Genomic DNA, 21048 nt, shown 5'->3' with positions numbered 1-21048 from the left:
ACCAAACCTCAAATATCACTGTCTTTAATGTTTTAAATTGCATTATCCAGCAATTTACATCTACATTTGAGACATTCTCACATTTGACATTTCATTCCTCAAACGCCTAACCACATATTGACCACAAGTATGTTCTTGAGTTGTGATGACATGTAACATCATTTAGTCAAAAAAACCACATACCATCAGCTTTAAATAAAAAAAGCAACATATACTACGTCACAAATCAGTATTTATTAATTTAAACACAATCAAATAATAATGTCAAAAACATCTGTACACATATTTTGCAGACACAACAATCCTTTTCACAATGAGGCCCATGTAGTGTAAAGTATTTCCAGTTTGCATTCATGATTGCAACATAATAAAAAAGGTGTGCTGTATGAATCTATAAAAAAAATCCTCTATTTACCTACCATTACTTTAATCTAGCAGCAATATGTAGATACCCCGATGTGTGGGGGGCGAAGCTGATTCGAAACGATCACACAAAGTGGTCAGAGGGGGGGTATATTGGGGATGGAGGGATCCGAATTGAAATGTAAAGGCCAACAGTGATCATGTGCAAAGGAGGGAAAATCAGAAACACAAGTTGGTTTCTGTCTAAGAAATTCACAGTTGATAGCACATATCCTGTATGTTCACAAACCCCTCGCAGTTAGTGGCTTTTCTCTCACTGTTAATTATGGTTTCCCCATCCACAGATGTAGAAGCACTATGAAAAGGACTTCATGCGTGTCGACTATTTCAAAGAGGGGCACAGAATGTATTTTCAAAGTCAAATAAAAACACTACATCATACAAAATTATGCTTGCTGTACAATAGTTTTATAGCTCTTGTATAAAAGACAATAAAACTTATTCAAGCTTGTTTTTAAATACCAGATTTATTCAAATTTGTTGTTAAAATGGCTCTCAGGAGGAGGGAAAATCTCTTCCTCGCCAAATCTAAAACCCCAAAAGTTACAGTTTCCTCCAAATACATGGGGTCTAGGCTGCAAGCCTGTCAAATGACATAAGGAAACAAAGTTGTGAGTTATGTTTTTGAGAATTGAAGAGAAATAAAATAAAATCAAAATGCATCTTTCCCTTTAAAGTATGAATTGAAAAGGACTTGCAGAAGAGGAGACATGTTATGATATAGAGAGATGTGACTGAAGTTCCTGGTAAGAGCCAGAAACATCACAGAATCAAAGGAAAGCTCACTGACACTTGACATCCATGCTTTTGGTCTTGACAAAACAATTTAATGCAAAAATCTCATTATCTACATATCTGTTTACTCAACAAAACACATCAACGCTTTTACGTGTTGCACAAGCTCATCTGCAATGCCTGTTTTTTTTTTTTCAACTTCAATGAAAAAAGCCTTTCCACCTTTCAAGAGCATGTACCTAAATGAATATAGGAAGGAATAGTCCAGTGATTACAAACTTACACACACAAAAAAGACTTCCTCTGTACACGATTGTCTCAGCATTGTAAATAAAGTTTTTTGTTATTTTCTTAAATTATTAGAAAACACCCTTTTTCTTGTTTGTTTTTTTTCTTCCATAAACACTTTCCTCATGTTATGGTGGAAATCAATTGTACTTTGTAAAAGGCACAAGTCTTTTGTCGTTGAGGTACCTTTCCAGCAGCGCAGGGCCACTCACAAAGTCTCCGTTCATAAATTAGAAGCACAGGACTCCCAAGCCTATGATTAAACATAGGAGCAGTCATTTTGCGGGTCTGTCCCTTAATGGAGGGGAGCCTGATAGAAAAGTAGGTGGACAATTATGAACAGCAATCAAGCGGAGGCAAAGGAAAAGAACTAGAGGGACGGAGAAATGTCACCACCAGTAGTTGTGGGCCTGTGGTTAACTGTGGCTGAGTCCTATGGCAAGATGAGGTGAGGCCATCAGTAGCTCTGCTCTCCTCACAGGTGTGAACCCTGACAGAGTCCCAGCACAAGCAGAGGGCCGTAAAACACTTTGACAGTTACAGAAAGCAGCCAATTCACAGTAACCAGGGCAAGCAGCTGCAACGCCATAAATTCACCTCTCTCCTTTGCTTCGAGAAAAAAAAAAAAGTATGGGGTTAAGACAAAGTGTGACCGTATGTCAGCACATTAATCGTGCGCTCTGCCTTTTTTTCCGTTCTCTTTTCTTCCTGTGTAGTGGAAGATAGACGCCAGGTAGCACAGGGGGGCCTTCACTGAGCCTTCGGATCTGTGCAAAGCGTGGGACAGGGCTGGAGGGCAAAGGTGAAAGGTTGCAGGGTGTGCTAAGGTGGAGCAGGGTTTATTATGGTGTGTAGTGCTACAAGTATTCCAAGTCTAGAGCGTGGTGGAGGGCCATGAGGTCTGAATGGCTGGAGATCCTCCAAAAGGGCATGTTGTGCTGTGGGAGGAACAAGAGAGAAGGCGCTTTTAATGTAAATATGTTTAAAATACTCTGAAGCACTGTTGACACTGTAGTCACTCAATTCCACTCTCAAGAAAGTGTGTTTAACTTGTATTATCTCTATTTTTATCTCTATTTTTATTGTCGCTCAGCAGCAATTATTGGGCCATTGTCATATTACATGTAACATAAAGTAATTTATCTACTACTATGTGTTATCATTCATTGTTTTTATGTACTATAGTGTTGCACAGGTGATTCAGCTGTGAGAGTAAAAGGTCTCCTGCTGATCACAAGGTCACGCATACAAGAGAGAGACATCCACCCATTCACTCTCTCTTATTGACACCTGCGGGCAATGCCTGTTTTTGGAATCCGGAAGAAGTCCGTGAAAACTCAGGAATGCTAAGAGCAAACATGAAAACTCAACACAGAAGTGTCAAAGTCAACCACTAGAAATGAACTAGAGACAATCTAGCTTTGTGGGGGTAGTCCAAACTACTTATAGCCCTATAACTGTTACTATTATTATCATTGTTATTTTTGGTATTATTAATAATAATGATTAATTCATAATTTCATAAAATAATAACAATATTGTTCTTCTCATTATATTGCCTTTCTTTCTCAAATAAAACCTAATAAATGGTGTGATTAGTTCAGTGAAAAGAAAATCAGAATCTTTTTTCCCAATACCAATACCAGACCTAGGCAGGTGATCATGTAGGCTAAGTCTGACATTATAACAGGAAGATACAAGAGTAACAAAAAATGTCTTGTTCTTGCCATATACATTCGATACGTCTAGTAGAAAGCAGAATACTAAGGGAAAGAATTCCTGTGAGCTGACCAGATATTTGGTCTTGCCTAGTTCTGAGTTTATTGAATGATCTCACTGCATTAGGGGTTTTATGGGACTGTACACACACACACATGCACACACACACACACACACACACACACACACACACACACACACACACACACACACACACACACACACACACACACACACACACACACACACACACACAGGCGCAGTGCTCCTTGATTGTCAGACAAAAATGTCAGTGAAACATTACTAAAATGTAATTCAGTCTGATAAAAGCATACGTGCTTATCATGGTGAAAACCATTTCCAATAAATGTCAAAGTAAAAGAAATTAAATTAATCAATTATATTCTAAGAAATCGTTGTCATTGTGAGGTGCTGCCACCACTTTGCGACATAGAAAAAACAAACATGGGCCGTTAGGCATATTACTATAAATAAAATAAAATTTGGAACCTCCAAATAATATCGCTGCTATATCAAGTTACTCCACCACACAAATCCAGTAGCTGCTTCAAACACAACCAAAGGGAAATCCACCCAGTCTTTTCTGAATGAATCTCCTGCCTCTGAGAGCGTGTTTTTTTGAGTAGTGCAAATGGGCTGCTGTTTCCAAGCAGCAGACAGAGAAACCTGAGTCGAAAACAATGAAAGGAGCTTGTCAGGTAGGGTCCTCGGCTTCTCAGTGTGTGGAGACCATTACCCTCCCCTTATCAAAGGTATGGCCTCTCCCAGGCATATGTTCCGCTTAGAGGAGCCTGCACTGACCCTTAAAAGCTCTTTGCTTTTTGTTTTGTAAATTGTCTTTGCTTTTAAGTTTAAAAGCTGGAGATGTTATCTCTGCTTTCACTCCCCGGCAATGGAAATAAGTGGAGGCAGAGCAGTTTCAGACATCATGGATATTTCTTCAGCTTGGGTAAAAGAAAGAGGGTTGAGGGAACATTTAGATATTTACTTTTGTAGTTTCACAAAGTGTCATGTCCGATAGGCACCTTCTGACGGGTACAATTGTTGTGTTGTTTCATGTACTCTCTGATGTTGACATAGAAACCTTTTACCACATGGTGTGTCATGGGAGTTGCACCACTCAGACAGGGAAAAGAACAGCTTATCATTCCATCAACGTCACACTCAAACACTTCAAGACTGAGTTCAATCATTTGCAACTTTTTTTTCACATCAGTCCTCAAGACAATATTTGTGTTTACTTTGCATGGTACAGATGTCTTGCTTTACTCTTTAATCCAGGGTAAATTATGCATCTTCTGGCTAATTGAAGTTCACCTCTTAATGTTTCTTCATATGTCTACTATTGTGTACTGAGAACATGTTTCATAGCCTTTGCTCATATAATGTAGCTCATCATAAAAGTAAGTGAAATTCACTTGTAATTGCCGATTAACTTGCTAATGAATATTTTTTGCCTGCTGCTTTTATCACATTTATCTGAACAGATACAATCATGTTTTCCAAAAACTAAACAGGGGATGCTGGCTCTTTGCCCATGTCTGCCTGTCTGTCACTAACAGGCTGGTCATTGCAGTGAATATTTTAATTTGATCAACAATGATATAAGTCCCCTGTAGGTGTGCTCTATTTACAGGTTGCCTTCACCATGCCTGAAAGGGCTTGTCTAGTATTACACATCCAGCATTCACACTACTGAGGGCATCAAGCAGGAATATATAATTATGCCATATCCCCTCCCCATCTCTGTTAACCTGAGATGATAGAGGAACGCTGATTACACACTGCAAACTTTCACTCTTGGATGGTCTATAAGAGATGAATGAATGAAAGTAAAGACTTGAGGGGGAGAGCTGAAGCACTGATTTGTTTCCTTGAAAGGGTATGGCTGGCATGTTTTGTGTTCTGAAGGCATTCAGATTGAACTCCTGACCTTGTGGGTGGTGTTTTTCCTAGCTTGAGGTATTTAAAATGAAATATATGCGGTATCTATAATTCCAAGATCTCTTACCTTTTTTGAGCCTTGCTCCTCTTCCACACCATCTCCTACGACAATGTAAACAACTTTCCTACCAAATCTTTGAATCACTCGTTCAAAGCAGCTCTCTTTGCCTATAGAGGAATTGATAGCAATATTTCAGTAGGACATCACATAGACATGAATTCACACTAAACTATTAGATAATTCTGAGGCTGAAGGAGTCAAGAGCCTCTTTAGACTGTTCAGAACAGGGCATGATATACTTTGTTTCATCAGAGGTGATGAGAAGTCTGAAAAGATCATCTCCTCCTAAAACCTGGGACAGATGGGCTGAAAGTCTGCTAAATACATCTTGCATGGTTTCAGTTAGAATAACCTGTGCTGTTAATGCTATGAACAACCCTGAGCTATTCTCTGCTCAAACTCTGCTCTGACGGGGATTATAATGGTGCAGGAGTGAAGCTTGATGTTTATTTTGCATTTGAAATAGTGAGGGAGGGGAAAGGCTAGAAGGGGGAGGTTGATGGGGGGCGGGGGGTAGTTGCTTTGGAATGACATAAATGTGCAGAAGTGGTTTCATATGCAGAGATTGAAGACTAAGCAGAGAGGCCTGGAGAGGCCCAACACAGGCCCAGCTCCAAGAAAATAATCCCAGGCTGATTAGGCTTAGTCCTCCTTAGAAAAAGATGAATCCCCTCCTTTAAACAAATCTCTCACCCATCAATGCCTCTGTCCCATTACTTAGGCAGATTGTGTGTCTTAACTGTCCGTGTATTTATCATACTGAACAAATCAAGAAAAAGAAGGTTCAAATGACACAGTTCAGGCATGACAAATAGCCTAACATTCAGTAATTACCTATTTTTGTTGCACTATAAATATTCTCAATAGGGAAGACTATGCCCAGGCCGTATAGCAGGACCTTCGCAAGTGCTGGGATGAGCTGTGTGGTGGTCACCAGTATATTCACACAGTTTGACCTGAGAGGAATAGAGAAGGAGAGTAAAGTATGACATCACTTTATGTAACTCTGTTACATAAACAAAAAATAACGACAATGTATCCATAAAAACTGTTTTGGGATTATTGATTGGGCACATTCTGGTTTTATGTCAGCTCTCTTGGCACAAACCTTCAAAATCAGAAACAAAGACTGCCCAAAGTACATAACTAAGGGGTTGGAGTTTTTTTTTAATAGTTCTTGAATGGGGAGTGGACTTCTTTACACTACATGCAAGTTAATATAGAGGGATGGGCACAATTTTCCTCAGTGGATTCCTACCTTGAATGGATTAATGTTAGTGCTTTCAGTGCCAGTGTTAACCAGGAGTCCGTCAAGGCTTCAATTTCTGCACGCAATTGCAACCAGGCTTCCCTTTTGGCTGGGCCCAGAAGACCTGAATGCAGAGTAATATTGTTTGAGTTGGACCTTCCCTCAAAATACCACTGATTTTTTTATTTTTATTTTATTTTACCCACCCCAAGTGGTGTGGCATTTATGCAGTCATGAACAAGCGAGTTTGCGCACACACACACACACACACACACACACACACACACACACACACACACACACACACACAACAACAACAACAACGACCACATAATAAAATGTTTGCAAACAAATTTCTAATTTATACAATTCAGCGCTGCTTTTGGGGAATTACCTCCAACGTTATTTTTGTAGGTAGTGTAGATTTCTTTTACTCGTCTGTAGCGAAAGGCCAACTTTCGCATCCAGTCTACGCCTCCCCTCACACCTGTGGCCAAACAGAGGTTGGCACTGGTTGCTGCTGCATGGAAACCGTCAGCGCTAAAGTTATATGTGCTGAGACAAAATAAAGACAGAGAGTCAGTGACAACACTGATGGTTGTAACAAATTCAAACAACATTTAATTAATAAAAAGCAATTTACATCTTCCAATATTGTACCTTAGATCCTGGCCATTGTCATCTGAGGACACATCGTCAATATGTACCTGGTCACATTCCTAAAATACACAGAACACAAAAAAATGTGAGATTCACACTGGCTCAAAGACACCAAAAATGGATTAGCAGAGAGAGAGGGAGGCTATACATTTAGTATAAGCTGTTTTACACAAGATATTAGTATTTATTCAAGAAGAAGTTTGTTCTCCTTGGAGTTCCGTCTTAACGTAATTCTTCTCACGTGCCCACACAACATAATCTAAACAACAACAAACTTTATAATTTGAACTAGATGGCCCCTGGTCCAAAATATTGCTAACTCAAGAGAGATCAGGATACGCACAGCAACAGACATTACCCATTAAGTCCCAATTAAGCAATTGTAAACATTCCCTAGATCGGCATTTAAACTGCTGTCTCTGAAAGTACAAAATAAATACACATACAAGAGAATAATGCACTTAAGCTAGCTGGATGTATAAAGAGTCCTGTACTAATGGTCTCTATGTGTGTGTGCATCTCCAAACATATGTGCACACCATTTTTCCCCTTGGGGTGCCTGGCTCCTCTTGGAAAGGTAGAGGGATTCTGCAGCTCTTCACTGATTCCACCGGTACACAGTAACACAATCCAGACTTTCTGGTAAATGTAACCTACTAGAAAAATTGAACCTGATGCTAACCGCCAATGAAATTATGACCTCTGATTGTTGCTGCGCCACACACCAACACAGCCCGGAGGCTAGTCAGCCAGCCAGCAAAAGAGTGAAGGAGAAAGCAGACTAAAAATCTGTTATTCGTTTTCCATTTATAGGAGCACTCCAGTTCCTCCTCTCTCCCCACCGCCTTAGCCAACTTGAAATGTGAGGGAGTACTGCCTTCACATTTAGATCAACATATTTTACAGCACAGGGAAGACAGTTTATCTTAGCTTATATTTACTAAATCTAAGGGAAAACAGTGATTTAGCTAACAGGAATTCCAATTTTGACATTGTACATAGCAAAAAAAAATGAATAAATGGGAAACTGACTTCTAGATTTATTGAATCTGAATTATTAAGATTTATAGATATTGAACAATCAACATCACTAAAATCCAATTTATGAAACATCTCTGGAAGGATATGTATTTAATTGGCCACGTAACTGCCAAATAAGTTGGTCTCACCTGCTTAAAGTTATCTGAAAATAATTTCTTATGGAAACAGAAACTTGAAAAAAGAATATTTCTCCAGTTTCATGTACGAAAAAAAATCCCTCCAGATTTTTTCAAGCATTTTAATTAAGTTTCATCCGGCTGTTAAGACACCAAAACACAGAAAGGACTTCCTTGTTTTAAGTCAATCTAACTGAGGCCAAATGCTGACGTTATTGCATTCCTCTTTAATGCTAGAGCAGGGTAAGGGTAAGGGCTTTGGACCGTAAACCTTTTTTATTTTACTGGTTCCCCTCTGAACAAATTTTTCATCTCCCTGGATTTGTGGGGAGAGGGAGGGGAGAGCGATGCGAGGAGAAACTCAAACCAGCTGTTCTTTAACAGAATTAAAATCTTGACCCCCAACCCCTGCTCTAATGCAGCCATTCTCCAACCAAGACTCCCAGCAAGCCCCAAGATCCAAAGAGGAAAAGACTTTGACCTCATGACCCTTACCCTCCTCTCCAGGGCACCCCGATAAGGGGATAGAGAGCTAGAGAGCTGACAACAGAGGAGAGCAGCGGGTAAAGCTGGGGGAGACAGCTCAAAGTGACCTCACATGGAGGAAACTCGGACCTCTTTGCTTCGGAAGATGGACTGCCAATTGGAAATGGGGTGCAGGCAGGGGTTCCTAGCTCTCTTGGCCTAATCTGTTTCCAAACACTCACCAGTAGAGCTTAAACAGTTGAAGAGGGGCGGTGCGGCTCAGGGGGTTAGAGCGGTCATCCCTACAACCGAACATACATTCCTGGTTCGATTCCCACTTCCTCCTAGACTGCCTAAGTTTTGTTGAGCAAGACAGTGAAGCCCTAACTGCTCCCCTGGTGCTGTTCCTTAGCTGCCTTCTGCTTATGGTTCATCCATGGTGGGTTAACTGCAGTGGTCAAATTTCGCTGATGTTGTGCTCTATGTATAACTGTATGTGACAATAAAAGCATTTCTTAAAAAGAGGGCCTCAATTTGTCACATGTTTGTCACATCTTCTGCTACACACAGCACACATAGGAATAATTCATATCCAAAAAAGTACATCAGAAGACAACTACTGCAAGAAATATTAGTGTGTGAATCCCCTTAGTTGGTGGAGCATGTATGTTTGTTTAGGAAAACAAAAACAGCTCACTGGATTAAGTTTCTTATAAAGCCTCCTTTAAGAGACTTCTATTCTGGTATATGTTACTGGAATGCTTCAATTTTCTTGTAATTACCTGCTAATGAATTAGACACAATTGACTAAATAATAACCACCCAGGGCTCCGCTCCTTTGGTTTGTTACTGCCTAATTGCATTCTTTCTGTTGGTACCCGGTTAGCTGACAATAGATTCATACAACTGATCTTTCCATGTAATGAGTTTCTTTCGGAGGCTGACACTAAGTGTGTATCTAAGCAGATATCCGAGAGCAATAATACTCTGCACGTTAATTGTGGGTTTGCTAGATCCAAAAACTCTTACATGATCCGGAACAAATGGCCAGATTTTAGGTATTAGTTCTAACACAGGCAATTATAACTGCAGTTTGAGTGACTAAAAAAATTGAATCTACAAAAATCATCAAACTTTGCAGCATTTTGAGTCTCTAAGTCAAGCAGTTTATTCAGAGTTTGGAATATTTTAAAATGACTCATTTTTTTATATTGTGTGGATTGGCGAAATTAAACAACAGCTGCACAGGGCTTAGGACCTCCTAAGTTTTTCTGTGTTTGGGGATTAAGATACAGGGAGGGGGGTTGGAAGAACGCACAGACTCCATCAGTTACTGTTCCCAGCTGGGGCTGGTATAAACCTCTGCACCGGCTCCCTGGGAGGACTGGAAAGCAAATGGAGGGGGCGGCTGTGAATAATGTTGTACAGTAACCCTTACACTTACTCATTAGGAGCCACTTCTGAAGGCCTCGTAAACACCACATAGCCATGGATGGTGCAGATTCAAGTCAGTTAAGTACTGTCATATAGTGGACATGGGTGGAATTAAAAGACGCATGGTGGTGCGCAGAAGGGCGATTCCGAGCAATACTAGGTGGCATTCTAGAACATTTTTAGCTGGATGATGGTGAGAGAAGTAAAATTAATTTAACAAAAATGATAGATTATATGAACACTAGAAATTGTGTTTCAGTAATGCCTTTCAAAAAATGCACATTATATACTGTATCACCTTACTAATAATGATTTTGATTATGCAACTTAAACGCCTGAGGTCTGATTTTTAAAAGCAAAAATCAAACAAAATTATGAAGTTGAAAATCCATACATCTCCACATCTTCATGATGACCATATATTGGAGGCAGTATGAGAGTTTCTCAGTCTTTTCAACAACTGTTCTCCATCGATTCCCTCCATTCTCCCCTCACCAAGCAAACAGTGGTCTTTCTAAAACCTACAATCACAGCTAACTTACTCCAGATGTTCCTACTGTACTCAGGAGTAAAGATTATGCTTTCTACAAACACTACGACTAGTTCTTTCTGTTAAATTCATCAGCACATTTTCGGCTTTTATATCTGAGTTCATTCATCAACAATTCTTATCAGCAGAGGAACGATGAAAGTAGCAGAAAACGCACAATAATTGAAGACAGGAAGCTTCTACCTCAGAATGAGTCCATCTTTATATCATTCAACCTCTCTTCTCTTCTCTGTTTCTCTGTCTCTCCCCTGGTGTGTTGAAAACTTTTCACCGGGGAGGAAGCTATCAGAGCCTTCTTTGTTCCTTTGGCATCTGTCATTAAGCAATCAGCAATGACGGCCTGAGTCTTCCTGTAGCCTTGGAACCAGCTTAGAGTGGTGACTGCAGCAGTCACAGGCAAGGAGACAAAAGTGAAGACTTCTCAGAAATGTACAATAACCAAACACAGAGATAGCCATGTTGCCCCAATTAATGTGTTCTTCCTATTCTGCGGATGATGGTACAGATCTCAACTACATAGATGTCCATTCATATAAGCTCCAACAAATTGTCCCCTTGCTCTCTCACAGGTGAACTCCGTGTGCATTGGCTGGGGGGTCAAAACCAAAGTGAGAGCGATAACAGCCATCATCACAGAATTCCTTTTGACCCTTCAGGCTAATGCCATGTGAAAAAGGCTCATCCATGGTTCGCAGGTTCTCAATACTTCCACTCCAACAGCAAAGGCTGTCATCCCCCCGCCCCCCATGGTCTGTGACCCCCAGCAACTTCCTTCTCTGTTCCCACCACAGGTACCCCTGTCTGCAAGGAAAGGAGGAGGGTGCAGCCGGGGGACTGTGATTACCTGGGGGTCAAACACAGGATGTGGGTAACAAAGGGAGAGTTCTTCGAATCAGCTTAATTCCCAACCACAGTCTGTGCTTGAACAGTTATGGAATTCAAACAGTGATGCCAAACAAAGCACAGGTAAAGAGAAGCCCATGCTGGTTTTACACAAATTCACACGCTCCGACCAAAGGACCAAATCCAAAAAGAGCAGTGGAATAACTAAATCTTTTTTACAGTAACTGATAGTAAAAGCTTTTCTGTGGAAGACTGTGATGCCTTAGTAGACACAATTGTAGAAATAAGAAATAAGAAAGAAAACAAAAAACGTCTATATATTTTTTTTTCAAAAAGCACACCTAAAAGGGAACAAAATTAAATATAACTAATCTTGTTGATTTCAGCATGTTCACCAAACAATTTAATATGGAAAAAAATAGTTTATCCCAGTTAGGTGAACTGCTGTGTGGATGAATCTCTCCTACCTCTACTTGGAACAAGAATTGGATTCTAAAATATCATCTCTTGTCACTTGACAACAATTTTATATTTATGTTCCTTGAACCCATCACCCCTACTGGTGGAATTTGTGAGGAGAGTGGATAGAGGTTTGAACTGAGGTGGAGCCTTGAGGATCGAAGACTGACAGGGTGGTTTTGAAACCACTAATTTCTCTCTGTAGTCCCTCCAAAACACATCAGTTGTCCTTTCTTAAGACTTGATGGGAGTACTTTCAAAGAGGCACCAAAGAGAAAGACAGAAATGCTGAATCAATAATCAATAGTCAGAATAATGACGAAATATTCACATTAGTGGGCAAAGCTTGAAAGGCCTGAAAAAAAACAATATATGTCCTATTTCAATTTTTGATTTCAAATGAATGCATATTTAAGATTTAAACTAAGAGAGAGCTTTGGTTAATCACAGGTTTTTAACAGTGATTTACACACACATACACACACACACACACACACACACACACACACACACACACACACACACACACACACACACACACACACACACACACACACACACACACACACACTTGTATATAACTATATATGTGTGTGTGTGTATGCATTTATTTGATGATATTGTTACTTATGCATTTATTTTAATTATAAAACTTATAGAATTTGAGTCTCATTGGTAAGAATTTCACTAAATGAATTTCATGTGTTAAGGAAAACTACAGGTACCTAATGTTTTTCCTTATCAAGGAACACATCATGAAGTTACCAATCACATGTAATAGCATGTATGCTATGTGATTTGCTACAGTGAGATGTAAAAGGAAGGATTCTATGGTAAGAGACTCTGCGGGCCTCTAGAAAAAGGTAACTGTGCATTTCACAGCATCTCTCATTAACAGGCTGCCCCTGGGTGAGAGTGACAGGGGTTTGAAATCTGCAACTACAGACTGGGAGCTATAAAAAGGAGTTGGCCCAAAGTGTCAGGGTAGTTGTACTGATACAGTACTCAATGTATATTGTGGTTTTGGCTACTTCCTTGTGTGTGTGTGTGTGTGTGTGTGTGTGTGTGTGTGTGTGTGTGTGTGTGTGTGTGTGTGTGTGTGTGTGTGTGTGTGTGTGTGTGTTTGCGCACATGTGTGCGTGTTCTATTGAGCACAAAATACATCAGGCATCAGAGGACTGATTTAAAATGTTCCCAGACACCCCCCTCCCCCTCCCCTCCCCCTCAACCTCAAGCCATGAGTGGTTTGCCCCTCTGCCCTTTCTCCTTCAGACAGGGAGAGTTGTTTTCTCACCCATGGAGGGGGAGACGGCAACCCCTGTACCCCCACTGAGAGGAAAGTGCAGGGGGCTTGGCCATTGAGAGAGGCCCCTGGAACCCATATACCGCTCAGGGTTAGCATTTAGGTTGCAGCAGTGCAGCTACAGTAAACTCACACCACCAGTCACCGCAGAGCTGTCAGTCTTCGCAGTGAGTCTGGCCTCAGTGGACATCATTAAAGGAATAACTTTACCGATTAACTTCAGATTTGACATCATTTAGAAGTGCTGGAATTCTAATGACATCCAGAAAAATCAAACCAATATTTCATGAAAATAACAAAATGTAGATGTAAAAATAAAAAAAACTTTTTTCCATTTATTATGCATTACTTTAGTTCATCAGAATCTTACTTTTAAAAGCAAATATTTCATAAAGTTATTGGTATGGACATTAGAATGAACGTATTTCTTTACAGCAGCATATTTATTAAGCTGGTTTTGCATTCAACTTCAAATTTAGGTTTGTCTAATATGACTATGCCAATCAATTACCCAACCTAGCAAAAGCCATCAATATGGCCTATATTACTGTCTTAGTACTGCCTTCTGTGAGTACATATTTGCTTACTTAAACAATTAGTGATAGTTGTAGTGATAGTTATAAAAGACTGTGATGAAAAAAATAAAATTGTTTAGCAAAACAAGTGAAACAGATATTTGCATGATTGATTTGCTTGGGGAAGTTTTTTTTTGGGGGGGGTTGCAAAAAGAAGACTCCCTTTAGTAAGATTTAACAAGAAAAACAAATAGATGAACAAAATTAGGCACTAATACTATATAACATTCGGAGTAAAAGAGGGGAGACACGTAAGGGTGACTTTTCTCTGAATTGTAACTCCTGGAGTCTATGAACATGTGTGCATTAACACACACACACACACACTTGTGCACACCATCAAAGAGCCCTTGATATAGTTTTTGTCATTCACACTTTAGTGGTATATAAAAATTATAACCTTTGTATATTTTGTCATTAGCCACAAAACATAAGAAATATTAAAACTAGATTAATGACTGACTGAGGCTCTACTTAATGTTCTTATATATAGGCCAACAGGACACCAGTGTTAAAACGTAGCTGAAACCACACACTGTTAGACTACAACTCTGCACCTGTGTTTCTGCACAGCCTCTGGGGTCTCCCTTTATGGCTTAGACTAAATTAGATGGACCATATGCATTTCTGCACATGCTTAAATACATAACTGCTGTTTGCAGGGGTATTAATATTTGGACTCTATTTAGCTCTATCTGAGATGAGGGCTGTAAATTAGTCGGGCGGAAGCACAACTGGTTAGGCATTGCTGAGAACTGGCACTTAACACTTTGCCTGGCCCTGCTTGGTTTAAGAGGGGAGATCAATACGCCCTCAACAGAATGCCAGTCCTCTGTTATCATTGTCAGTGACAGTCGCTGCAGTGCCTCCAGAGAAGTCTTTATGTTGGACATTCTAAAAGGCATTCTTTCTGCAAACCACGCTCTGCTATTAGTCTAGCCTAAGCTGGAAAAATCTAAGTGTGGAAAGTGTCATAAACTACTCATTTTGTGACTGAAATAAAGCAGAAATATATATGCACTGTAGTTTTAAATAATGTTTTAAGAAGTGTAAGCTGCCAATTCATCTGCAAACGGTTTCGATACATGAAAAGAAATCAAAACACAGGACAGATGTTGAGAAAAACCACATTCAAGAGCTGTCGCGAGCTGACATTTTTTCAGATGATTGGGGCACATCTATTAAAATAAAGCACAGCTACAATGGATTCTACATGGTTGGGACATAAGGAAATATTCAAGCAGCCAATTGCATCCAATTAACTTTGATCAGGATGAGTACATATGGGATCTCAGTCACTCATCTGTCTGTGAGAGTATGAACATTTTCTTTTTCTGTCTCTCTCACGATTTCCCTCAGTCTTGGGTTCGCTTCATGTAACACAGCCGAACATGGTGGTGAGTAATAAGTCTTGGCAGACTGGCCACAGATCTCTTCACACTTAAGTATCAAACAAAACATTTCCTCTCCTGTGAGGTCAGTATCAAGCAGGACACTGAGGGAAAGCTCTGGGTCAGTGAGATCAGATTAAGCAGGAAACGTAGACGGAAAAAAAGAAGACCGAAAAACTCAGCAAACCAGCCAAAATGAGGGGGAAAGAGCGAACACCGAAAATGATGGAGATTAATTGATTGTGCAATAGCAAAAAGCATGACCAGACATCTGGGTCAAAATAGCAGGTAGTGGGTGCTTCTTCATGTCTTTGTATGTATGTATGCATAAACAACAAGCATGTACTTTATATCAACATAGGCAGCACTGATACTCCTGTCCATCTTTACTTCGCGAGCAAGAAAAAAAATACACACGCATGCACGCAAACGCGCGCGCGCACGCACACACACACACACACACACACACACACACACACACACACACACACACACACACACACACACACACACACACACACACACACACACACACACACACGACTCCGTACCCATTACCTCTATTTCCCATGTCCCTGTTGTAGATTCTATCCTAACTATGGATAAATCTTTAAACAAATTGAGCAGAAAACATATGTAGGGAGGAAGATGGCTGAATATTTCTAGTCTGTGTAGGTGGACAGCGACTCCAAACACACAGCAGGACAACCAGACAGACAGAGTAGCTACAGAAACACTAAAGCCTGACAAATTGCATTAGTTGGAATTGGAGTGGGAAGGTGGTGGGGGTAAGGGGAAGACTTGTGACTAAGGAATGGTAGCGACTGACAGCACATGCTAAATTCCTGCTCTCCCTTAGGCTCTAAGGTAATGCTTCACCACTATGTCCCTGTTTACTGACAAATGGCTGCTTCTGTATTGGAAGTCACACAATCTATCTTTGTTCTCCTGTACGAAATTACAGTGTGTAGTTCTTCAAACTCTAAATCATTATGAGACATGCAAAGATGCCTGAGAAGACTTCAACAATGGGGTGGAGAGGAAAGAAGAAAGCAAAACACAAATATACCTACCTCTAAGTCATTAAAGAATAAATGTGTGTCAGCCAAGTTGAAGATCATTTCTTCCATCCTCAGTCCTAATGATACAGATGTTGGTGGGTCCTAAAAAAATTAGACAAAATGTAAGACTTTATTATTGCAAAAATGTTGCAAGTTCTTTTTTCATTTTTGAAGGAGATTTAATGCAATAAATACTATAAGTCACCCCTAAAATTTCCAAGCAGGTCATTCGCATAAATAAAACATTAGATTACATGAAGGGTTTCAGCCCATGTTTATGGTCCTCCTAAAAGGACTAGAATAGTGATCGGAAAAGCCAAACTCTTATATGAATACACCAGAGGCATGACTCTTCTCTGCAGAGGTGGTCCATGTAGAAGAGCTCGGCCACTGACTCATTGTAAAAAGTTCATTCTCCACATAGCTATGCTGATACATCATCTGATCGCTGTCAAGGAGATAAAACACCTAAAGAACACCAAGGTTTCCTAAAGTCTCCACCTTATTTGTTTATTAAAAGTATGAAAAATTTACCACAATTAACAATTTCCTATGTAAGCATGGCTATACCACACTGCTAGTTTTCCTTTAAATGAGATAATGTACAGGCAAACATTCTTGTGCGATTTTAATAGGGTATTTATAGATATTCTCAATTTTAATTATTGATATTAAAAAACATGAAAAATCTTAAAATACTTAAAAATAAAACATTACTTGTATTGTATTATCTGCACAAATTGCACAAGTAGTTTCTACTTTATGACTATAGTTGGGTTAATTTTTTTAACGCAACCCCCTGTTAGAATCAAATGGGAAAAGAAAGTTCTCAAAGCTTCTATCTTTTTTTCCTCCAAGTTGTAGCCTGTTAATCTCTAGTCAGCAATTTATAGCAAACAACACATAAATAAAGACAATAGCAGGCTGTAATAGGGTGATTTTTCAAGAGCTGGGTAAGATTGTTGGACTGACAAGGGCCAGGCTGGACTAAAAGGAGGGATTACAGAGATAAAGCAGCTGAAAAGACACCTGGGCTTTTTTCTGATTACCTTTCACGCCCCACGATGCTTAAGTTTAAAACAAACAAACAAACAAATAACTTTGCAAAAAATGATGAATAACCACACAAGTAGAGCTCAATCCCTACTTCTAGAATCTTTTCCTTGATCTTTACCTCCCAGTTTAAAATAATCTTTCACTATCAATCCATAACAATTAACAATTAATTAACTTCCCACATCAACAGGATGCTAACTGTCTTTCCAAGCTCTGGCACAACTTAGTCATTTAACAATATGTTAGTTTGTTGCAAGAGGTCAGTCTTCCACAGTGCAAGAGGATCCTCTCCAATTAAATCTAAACAATCAGTCAGTGAGGGAGTTAAGAATACAAGCAGGCCAAAGGGCCAGAATTCTGCTCCTGTCATTGCTCCAGCACCACCTGTCCCAAGATGTCAGTGCCATCCACAGGGGCGCCAAGTCTCTCCCTCCCTCTGTGGCCCTACCAATAACGCTGCCCTCCCCATCTCCACCTACTTTAAGCTCTAGCCCTCGCCAGCCCAATAGCAGCACAGCTGGCTTTAGCCATCAGCTTTATGGGGGTGAGATGCCTTGATGCCAATTAAATGAGCTGATAAGAACAGCAGTGTGTTTATATACGTATGAGAGGGAGGGGAAAAAAAGAAAGCCATCGAGAGTGGGTGGGAGGTCACTGAGAATGAAGGAAATGAGTGGATGAGCACTTTCTGAGATACATATCTATTTACACTAGGCTTAGAGCAACTTGAGAGAAAACCATTTCATAATTTTTTGTTTCGGCTATTGCTTAAGGATGACTTGAGTGACATGCCAGTAGAGAAATGGACGAGAATCGATGGCGGTTTTAATGTATGGGTGGTTGTGGGGGAGGTTAGTCTGCATCGCTTTCTTTTTGGAGATAGTTTACAGATCATCATTTCTGATAGGCTTTGAGGCAGCATACTCTGTGGTTGCTGTAAGTCTCCCTATTATGGTTTAAGTTCTATTGGTGAGTCTCAGCATTTAAGTATGAGAAAAGTATGAGAAAAACAGTATGAGGAAAACTACATTTTGTCCAGACTAGACAGAAATAGACAGAGAGAAAAAAAAGCTGAAAAATAGTAAAAAAGAGTGAGAGGGACTCTGGCTGCTGTCACATCCTATATGAGATTGGATGAAATGGCTCCTTATGGAGTCGGGGGTGTTTCCTGCTCCAGAGGCATAAACTGGAGACCCTGTGTATTCAAGTGTGTGTGTGTGGTTGGAGTCCCTCATCATCGAGCCACAGCTCTTTGGCATAAGCCTTAGCTCACTCTGTAACCTGAATGCAGGGCTGAGATAATGTAAATAAACAGTGGAAGGTCGTGGGGGAGCCCTCTATCACCCTCAAAACAAAACACTACCCCCTTTGAACACTGACTCATAGCAGAATAAAGGCACAGCACTTGGGCCCGAGTTGCTAAACACCTTGATATACACTTCTCAAAAAAATAAAGGGAACACTAAAATAACACATCCTAGATCTGAATAAATGAAATATTCTTATTAAATCCTTTGTTCTTTGCATAGTTGAATGTGTTGACAACCAAATCACACAAAAATTATCAGTTTAAAGCAAATGTATTAACCCATTGAGCTCTGGATCTGGAGTCACAATCAAAATTAAAGTGGAAAAACACACTACAGGCTGATCCTACTTTGATGTAACGTCCTTAAAACAAGTCAAAATGAAGCAGTGTTGCTTCCTAAGTGGACAGTTTGATTTCACAGAAGTTTGATTGACTTGGAGTTACATTGTGTTGTTTAAGTGTTCCCTTTATTTTTTTGAGCAGTAAATCAAGTGAACCAAAAAGTTGTCGGATAGTGCATCATTTAGAAAATAAAGTGTAATAAGAGATAAATCTATGTTGTCCTCTGACAGTAGCTTTTCAAGAGTACTATATCTGAATGGGAAAAGCTTATTAACTAATGAATACAAAAAGAAACTTGAAAAATATGACCTCAGTAAAGTCATGAGAATAATATTCTGTCTTATTTCCCAAATTGTTTATTTTGAAAGTTTAAATTTAGACCACTAATTTAAGTGAAACAACAAATAGCAAAGTCTAGAAAAGTAAACTTTTCATATTATGAGCACACAAGAAAAATGATCTGTTAGTATTATACCAATAATACTTGTTTTTTAAGATATGTACACACATATGTGTATAATTTTAAGTTGAACCCTAATCATGGCAGGTTTAGGAGAAGCTCTCTGCTCTAGTTTGAGTTTGGCAGAATTATAGTTGGTGAACTCAGTCTCAAACCAGGGTCTCCTGGGAGATTCTTGCCTGAAAAGGATGGATTGCGAAGCACTTAATTAAACCAACAATGTGGTATTTCTAGGGAGAAAGGAACACTTAAGATGTGTCAATCGACATTCAGTGTGCAACTGTCATGAGCCTCTACAGCCGTGCCCCTAGCAGCCATGCAGACTTCCAACAGCTGCAAGGAGCAGTTCAATACTTGCCAAGCCTCACTGGACCTATTAAAAAAAGAAACAATTATCTGGACTTTACATTCTGCTATATCCCCTCACAATGGAATTAACACAGTGAAATCTATACACCAAGCCTGGCCATTTCTTCCTCTCAGATCCATTTTTTGCCTTATAATATTTATTTGTTTTGCTGAAAAATTACATAGCTGCAACCACAGCCTGATGTCACTCACCCGTCCATATCTATTGGCATATGAACCCGTAAGCAAGGAATGGAAAACGATGATTGTTTCATCCAGATCCCAGATGAATACTCGCTGGAGAGACGGGCGTTGGGGGGTGGACAGAGAGAAAAGAGGCAAAATCAATGGTGCACTCTGTAGGGCTGCAAGGTGATCCTCCTGGTCAATAGGCCATGAGCGTGTATTTGTGCACCACAGGGACCATGATCCATTTGCTTGAGTTGGTCACCGCAACACTCCTCCCATCACTCCACCACACTTTCCACTCCTTGCCCTTTACATTAAAGTAATCAATAGTGACAAACTAATTAACTAGATATGTTAACATGCTATGATGTCATTGCTATAATGGGTGCTATCAACCTTGCATAAATATCATATCATATTAATAAAGAGCTCTCTGAATCATCAAGTATATTTTGACATATAGTTACGGTCCCTGTTTCAATACTTTGAATGCTATTGTAACCACTGTAGCAGCTTGTCGTAGCAACATTGTTTCAGGATAGTATACATCAGAACATTATGTTCAACACTCTATGCATCAATGCTTAATTTGAAGTTAAGTAATTAAATCTAGACTTAATGTCCATCATAAGTTAAGGCTAAAGCAGCACTAAGGTAAATGGATTAGTGTCCATGTGCTTCAGACAGGGTGAGGCTGTCTGTCGCCAAGGTAGTGGGCATACCCTACCTCAAGGTCAGAGTCAGGCGGCGGTGATGGGTTGTTGTTCCTTCTTCCCCGTCCACGTGACTTTCCATCTGAGGCCCGGCGCAATCGATCTGAATCTGAATCTTTAATGGGAGTTGATGGACTGTGGATGGTACTGTAGTCTCCTGAAAGGAAGGAAATATGAAGAGAATAAAAAAAAAAAAAAAAAGATTGAAAATATGAGCTATTGTATGCTTTTAGAATCAAGATTTTGGAGTGCATTTATCCTAATAAAAAACAGGCAGCGACTTGGGAACGCAT

The 21048-nt window shown here is 39.8% G+C and overlaps 1 protein-coding gene across 8 annotated transcripts in view; it reads right to left on the bottom strand.

Moving 5' to 3' along the window:
• Window positions 1–21048, bottom strand: part of eya1 (EYA transcriptional coactivator and phosphatase 1) — a 38997-nt gene continuing 17949 nt past the window's right edge. For all 8 annotated transcript variants that reach the window (XM_086151252.1, XM_086151254.1, XM_086151257.1 and 5 more), the window contains 9 exons: window positions 20770–20912; window positions 20067–20150; window positions 16351–16440; window positions 7101–7159; window positions 6835–6995; window positions 6450–6564; window positions 6026–6147; window positions 5198–5298; window positions 1–2384 (listed from right to left, as the gene is read on the bottom strand). In XM_086151252.1, the coding sequence (XP_086007378.1) occupies window positions 2304–2384; window positions 5198–5298; window positions 6026–6147; window positions 6450–6564; window positions 6835–6995; window positions 7101–7159; window positions 16351–16440; window positions 20067–20150; window positions 20770–20912 (956 nt within the window). In that variant the 3' untranslated portion in view covers window positions 1–2303. The remainder of the gene's footprint in view (window positions 2385–5197; window positions 5299–6025; window positions 6148–6449; window positions 6565–6834; window positions 6996–7100; window positions 7160–16350; window positions 16441–20066; window positions 20151–20769; window positions 20913–21048) is intronic.

Source organism: Fistularia commersonii, chromosome 8, assembly GCF_037954325.1.
Source record: "Fistularia commersonii isolate RoL2024-O1a breed Wild chromosome 8, RoL_Fcom_v1.0, whole genome shotgun sequence".
Lineage (NCBI taxonomy): Eukaryota > Metazoa > Chordata > Actinopteri > Syngnathiformes > Fistulariidae > Fistularia > Fistularia commersonii.
Note: the sequence above shows the minus strand (reverse complement) of the source record. Positions and strands in the feature narration are given on the sequence as shown.